Below are 6982 nucleotides of genomic sequence, written 5' to 3'. Positions count from 1 at the left end.
TTTCCCTTGATGTCAATAGGTGTTAAATTCCCCTCCTATGATTGTATTACTGTCAATCTCTCCTTTTATGTCAGTTAATATTCGCTTTATGTATTTAGGTGCTCCTATGTTAGGTGCATAAATGTTTCCAAGGGCTATATCCTCTTGTTGGATTGATCCCTTTATCATTATGAATTGGCCTTTTTATGTTTCTTATTATAGTTTTTGTTTTAAACTCTATTTTGTCTAATGTAAGTGATCCTACCCCAGCTATTTTTTTCATTTTCGTTTCCATGAAATATCTTTTTCTATCCCTTTACTTTCAGTCTGTGTATCTCTTTTAATCTAAAGTGGGTCTCTTGTAGACAGCATATGAATGGATCTTCTTTTCTTATCCTATGTCTTTTGACTGGAGCATTTTAAAAGTGATTATTGATAGGTACCTAGTTATTATCATTTTATTATTCATATTTATGTTATTTATTTTTATTCCCCTTCTTTTTCATTAATAAAGTCCCTACAACATTTTTTTGTAATACTGGCTTGGTGGTGATAAGTTCATTTACCTTTTTCTTATCTGGGAAACTTTTTATTTAATTTTTATTTTTCTATTAGAGTTGACATTCAATATAATTTTATATTAGTTTCTTGGAAGCTCTTTATCTCTTCTGAAATTTTAAATGATAGCCTTGCTGGGTAGAGCAGTCTGGGTTGTAGGTTCTTGCTTTTCATCACTTTGAATATCTCGTGTGAATCCTTTCAAGCATGCAAAGTTCCTGTTGAGAAATCAGCTGACAGTCTTATAGGATCTCCTTTGTAGATAGCTAACTGCCTTTTTTTTTTTTTCCACTGCTTTTAAGATTCTCTCTTTGTCTTAAAACTTTGCTCTTTTAATTATGATGTGTGTTGGTGTGGAACTGTTTGAGTTCATCTTGTTTGGGACTTTCTGAGGTTTCTGGACTTGTATGTATATTTCCTTCACCATGTTAAAGAAGTTTTTCATCATCATTTCTTCAAATAAATTCTCAATCCATTGGTTTCTCTCTTCTCCTTCTGGTACTCTTATGATGCACATCTTTTTATGTTTGATATTGTCCTAGAGGTCCCTTAAGTTTTTTTAAATTCTTTTTTCTTGTTGGCGTTTGGATATGGTATTTTCTGCTTTCTTGTCTTCCAAATCACTGATTTCATCCTCTGCCTCATCTAATCTACTGTTGATTTCTTCTAGTGTACCCTTCATTTTAGATATTGTATTCTTCATTTTTGACTGTTTTTATTATTTTTCCCCTTTTTTATGCTTACTATTCTTTTGTTATATAGATGCTAAAATTCCTTTAGAATTTTTATAACCAGCATTTTGAACTCTATATATGATAGTTTGCTTGCTTCCATTTCATTTAGTTCTTTTTCTAGAGTTTTCTTCTGTTCTTGAATTTGGAGCATGCATCTTTGTTTTCTTATTTTGTTTGCCTCTTTGGATTCATTTCTATGTGTTATGTTGATCTGCTATATCTCCCAGTCTTGGCTGGGTGGCCTTACATAGAAGGTGCCCTGTATGGCTCAGTCTCCTTGATCACTTGCACTGTGTGCTCCACAAGTGTCCCATGTGTAGGTTGTGTGTGCCCTCCTGTTGTAGTTGAGTCTTGATTTCTGTTGGCCCATCAGTGGATGGGTTGATCATCAGGCTTATTGTGAGAACTGACTATACTCATAATGTATAAGCTGTTATGCATGGGGCTGACCCCATGGAGGAGGACTTGCCCAAGTAGGTTCTGGTGCCTGCCCAGACCACCCTTTAGATATGCTGTTTTAGGGCTAATCGAGTGGTACTTTGTTGTGGTCTGAAGCCACTGAGTATGAGCATTGGTTTTGTGGCCTCTTGAAAGGGGCAACTATGCAGGCCAAGGTCAGCTGCTGCCTGTGATCGGCTTGGGGCTATCTGATAAAAGCTACAAAGCTATCCATGGTTGGTCACTGCCTGTGCTGGACCTAAATTTGCAGAGGAGAGGCCATGCTGAGAACCGAGGACAACTGTCATGAGTACCTGGCCTGGGGTAGCTCAGCAAAAGGCATAGGACATCCCAAGGACTGCTGCCGCCAGCCTGCTACCTGTAAGGCTCAGCCACTGAAAGAGCCTCAGGCAATAAGGGAGTTAGGTAAGGTGGGACCTCAGGGTGTTATCAAGTAGGGCAAGTGGTGTTCACTAGGTAAGTGTAAATACAGATTTGAAGTCAGTGCTGAACCTGTGACCACTTGCAAAAGTCTCTGATCACACCGAGGCCAAGAACTGTCTACCTGGGCCCTTGTATCTCAGAGAGTTCTCCAAGTAAATCTGCAGTGTGGACCAACTCTGGCTGCCTACTGGCTGTTGGCCATCAAAAATGCCTCTGGTAGTATGCAGATTGGGTGGGGCAGGGTCCCAGGGAGTCACCATGGTAGAGCCAGCAGAGTTCAACAGGCCTATGCCGATTCATATTTGATTGTGTTTGAGGAGGGCTCAACGTGAGAAAATGGTGCTCCTCCCCCACCAAAAGCTACACGAGAGGTGGGCTCAACACAGGGATAACTGTGGCTGTCTCTCCAGCCCTCGACCTGAAGCTGCACAACTCAGTCTCTCCTTGTATAACTCCAGTGCTGCCCCTCTATCAGAGCCCAGGGCGAGTGCCTGTGAGAGATTCTGTGTGCAGGCTCTTTAAAAGGAAAGCCTGAGTTTCTTGTAGCCTTCCATCTCACAGGAATGGATGGATTCCCTGCTGATTTTCACAGCCAGATATTGTGAGGTCTTCTCTTCCCAGCCCTGGTGCTCTGGGCTGAGACTCATAGCTCTTCAAGGAGAACCTTGGCCACACACATGGGACACTTATGGAGATAACCCTGCTGATTCTCATGTAGATAGGGGCCAGCTCATTTTCCATCCCTGCCCCTCCTAGTCTCGAGGCAGTTTCTTTATATCCTTATAGTTATACTTCTTTTATTCAGTTAGTCTTCAGATGGTTCTTCAGGTTGATTGTTCTATAATTTAGTTGTAATTTTAATGTGGTCATGGGGGAAAGTAAGCACAGTGTTTACCTACTTGGCCATCTTAACCAAAACCTTTTAGTGACTTTTTGTAATAACAAAAAAATAATATATTCTCGAGCTTTATTATTTAAAGAAAATCCTATTCAATTTTGTTGTTTCTTTTTATATCACTTAAACTGATTTATTTTTTCAATGTTTACTATTTTGAAGGACAGCAGAATCTTGAGAATTTACAAAATGGGCAATACAATTGCACTTCCGATAAATAAGGTTTGGAATGTGTATATTCTTTCAATTAATCTTTTAGTCGTTTCCAGGTCACAAATCTGCCAGTCAAGATATTTTATTTTATTGGTACTATGTCAGCTGTTTGCATATTTTTCTCAGCATATACAAGTCTATTTATATTAACATTTACCACTTATTAGAGTGTAGTTTCTTTCAACTTATAAATTTTTGATGTTTCAGAGAGATAGCAAGAAATTGGAAAATTGTCAATTTAAAGTGATCAGTTCAGATATTAGTCCATTTTTGTGCACTGTAGTATTTAATCATCTCTTTCATGTACTATTGATACCTTCTGACAAACACACTACATTTCCATTTTTGGCAGTTCTTAATGATGTACAGAATGCATTTTATTGAATATAACATTGAAATTCCCAACAAACTTGTATTTTAATCACTTTTCTGATTAGCATTTGAATTATGCTATTTAAATATTAAGTGACAAGGAAATGAATACCACTTTGTCTCATTTCTGTACATAATTTTAGTGTTCCACTAAAATTTAGGAGTCTAGTAAAATATCCTCAAGTGTCAACCTCAAAAGATCTGTCATTAACATTTAATAATATACCGCCTCTGCTTTTTGATACATCTAAGCTAATGGAGTCATGAATTTATTTGTGTTTAGGGCATTGCTCCTTATCTTCAGGCTGCACATTTTGTTTCTAATATGGATATTATGACTTATGTGGTGTATTTATCTTTTTCAAAAACGACAAAATGAAATCATTTGCTTCTTTTTGCATCTTCTGAATCTTTAATATTTTGTAGTTGTATTCTATGTTCTTCTTTAGGAACAAAATGAATTTGAATAAAAGTCCAAATTTTAGAAGTTTTCATTTTTTGTGTTTAATATTTAAAATATTTTCCATACAATATTAAATTTTTATGGCTTCAAGTTATATTTATTTCAAAATTTAGAGCTAAAGAATTATAAACATTTTTATTAGAAAGAATTTAAAATCAGATTAAAACAATTTCTTAATCTCAGAATTGTATTTATTTTTTAGATAATAAAACCACTAATTATAATAAATTGTAAAGTCACATCTTAAGATAATCCCTGAAATAAACAGAGTTCTTAAGGATAAAGAGTTATTGAAACCATAATCATTATTCATATTATACTTGCCATTTTATTCAAAGTTTCAGTAATTTTTTTTCTGGTAACATTTTTGATGATGGCCAGGTTTTTGTTGTTATTTTGTTATTGCTTGTTTTAACATACTTTAGAGCCAATCGTGATATATCCTCTTCAGGAATCAGCACTAACAATGACATTATCAACAATAAGTATTACCTCTTGGCAGCTGAATACTTACTATGTTTCAAATATTCCACTTGGTGTTTTGTGTGTATCATCTCATTTAATCAAACAAATCTGTGTATTGTTATTGTGACTTTTGTACAACAGAAGACTCAGAGGCAGAAGAGGCATCACATTTCCTGTTCAAGGTTACACAACTCTACTAGGCAGAGCTAGAATTTTTAACCAAGCCTGTCTGATTCCAAAACGATTCTTTTAATGTTCCATGGTACTCTGTAATTGCTTGATTATTTTTTATATTTTTTAAAATTATTATTATTATTATTTAAATATTATTCAAAACCTGGTATCTTAGAAAGTTTATATGATATGTGTCCCAAATAGTCCTGATAATAATAGTAGCTATTACTACTGAGCAAGATGGAACACTGATTATTTTACATAAGTTATGAAATTTACTCATCACAACCATCACAAAAATTAGGTGCTAACATAATTCCAGCTATGAGGATAGCTACATTGGTAGAATGAGATGAATTTTGAACACCAGTTGTTCATAAACCTGAGTTTAAAATCTGCACATTCTCTCTCCCAAATATGATACTTTGAGCTTATCCATTACTTCAGACTCCATCATATCTCTTTTATTCTTTTGCAGCTTCTCAAATTTCCTTGCATTAACAAAATGTCATCTTTGCTATTTGTTTTTATTATTACTAAAATAAATAAATTACATAACATAAAATAAACAAATAGGCATTGTAAATATTTTAGTGTATAACATTATAGAAATATAGTTTCTTTTTGTTTTAAAATTAGATTCATGGTTAACAATATTTTAATGAATCATTTTTCTAAAAGTATATAATATATTTCATTTTCGAGGGGTGTATTTTTCCACATAATCTTTGGAATGTAAAATAATATTGTTATGTGTTAGAAAGTAAATTATAATCTAAAAACACATTAAAATTGAATACCTCTTTGATTTTCGGGAACCAAAATTATTTTTATTCCATATAAATCTTTTAGTTTACCTTAAGAAGACATATTAATCTTTAGTATGCTCTTTTCTTTCTCATTTATTATTTTACTCAGATATCCACTGGACTCCATTCTGGATCCACTCTGATTCCAATGAATAGTATTTCTCTGCCGCAAGGAGAAGATGATTATGGGTATCAGTGTTTGGAGGGCAAAGATTGTGCCAGCTTCTTCTGCTGCTTTGAAGACTGCAGAACAGGATCGTGGAGGGAAGGAAGGATACACATCCGCATTGCCAAGATTGATTCTTATTCCCGAATATTTTTCCCAACAGCTTTTGCCCTCTTCAATCTGGTTTATTGGGTTGGCTATCTTTATTTGTAAGGTCCATTTACTAAGAAAAAATCATAAGAAGCTTGACTAATTCTAATATAACCTACTGTACTTCACTAACATGAAGTTTAAATTTAAAATACAGAGAAACCAATGGTTAAAATGTGAATAGTACCATTTTAAGGCTTTCATAGGTAAAGTAGCAGTTTTCCTAGTAATTTACTTAAATTTATGTAAAGCAGATTAGTTGCAAAATTCAGTATATTAAAATACTGTTATATATTTTTCTTGAATTTTATTTATTTTACTTATATCATATTGCAATTTTGAACTTATAAGTTTCTTGATTCATATTTTAGAGATGGAATAATTTTAATGCATATTTTATTTTAATATAATCTATCATAACTTGCAATGAGACACTGATCTAATGCCTGATACTTATGTAGTAATTTTTTGCCTACAAAATATTGTTAATTTAATTTTTTTGCCTCTTATATGTATGTCCTTTTTGGAATAAGCTAGTTAAAAACATAAAACCATGTTTTTCTGGTATTAATTTCAAGATATTTAACTCCCAAGAAGAAATTGATTTATTTTTAAATTCTTTATTAAAGAAGAAAAGGCTTATTTTTACCCTGTTAAAAGGTCAAATTTTATCTGTCTTTCAATCAAGTCCATTTTTTGACACAGGATTAAATAGAACTCCAATTTTATATTTAGTTTTGATAATTTAAAAATTAGGATGGATAACTGAAGTAATTTCTTTTAAGTATAAGGTAAAAGAAAAGAAGAATGTTATATGTAATCATTTTATTATCTGCTTCATAGAATTTATGTAGTAGGAAGAGATTAACACTGAAATATTTAGCTCTACCAATATTGAAATTAAATGCAAAGAGAATTGATTTTTTCTCTATGTTCTACAAAAGTGTTATATACCCTAAGTTAACAAAAGCACTGAAGAACAGTGCTTTAGAGTTAAAGAATTATTACCTAGCAAATTGAGTAGCAGGTCATACTAAGGATATGGTATTAAATATGAACTATTAACATTTTTCAGGCTAGAAATGTTCTAGAAACATGCTTTTAAGCATTTGTCATATATTG

General features: G+C 33.2%; 1 protein-coding gene across 1 annotated transcript in view; it reads left to right on the top strand.

The window, feature by feature from the left end:
* The window catches only part of GABRG1 (gamma-aminobutyric acid type A receptor gamma1 subunit), a 72181-nt gene extending 65474 nt beyond the window's left edge, over positions 1-6707 (top strand). The window contains exon 9 of the mRNA XM_011362806.1: positions 5654-6707. Coding sequence (XP_011361108.1) covers positions 5654-5923 — 270 coding nt within the window. The 3' untranslated portion in view covers positions 5924-6707. The remainder of the gene's footprint in view (positions 1-5653) is intronic.
* The last annotated feature ends 275 nt before the right edge of the window (positions 6708-6982 follow it).

This window comes from Pteropus vampyrus, unplaced genomic scaffold, assembly GCF_000151845.1.
Source record: "Pteropus vampyrus isolate Shadow unplaced genomic scaffold, Pvam_2.0 Scaffold79, whole genome shotgun sequence".
In the NCBI taxonomy this organism is placed as follows: Eukaryota; Metazoa; Chordata; class Mammalia; order Chiroptera; family Pteropodidae; genus Pteropus; species Pteropus vampyrus.
Note: the sequence above shows the minus strand (reverse complement) of the source record. Positions and strands in the feature narration are given on the sequence as shown.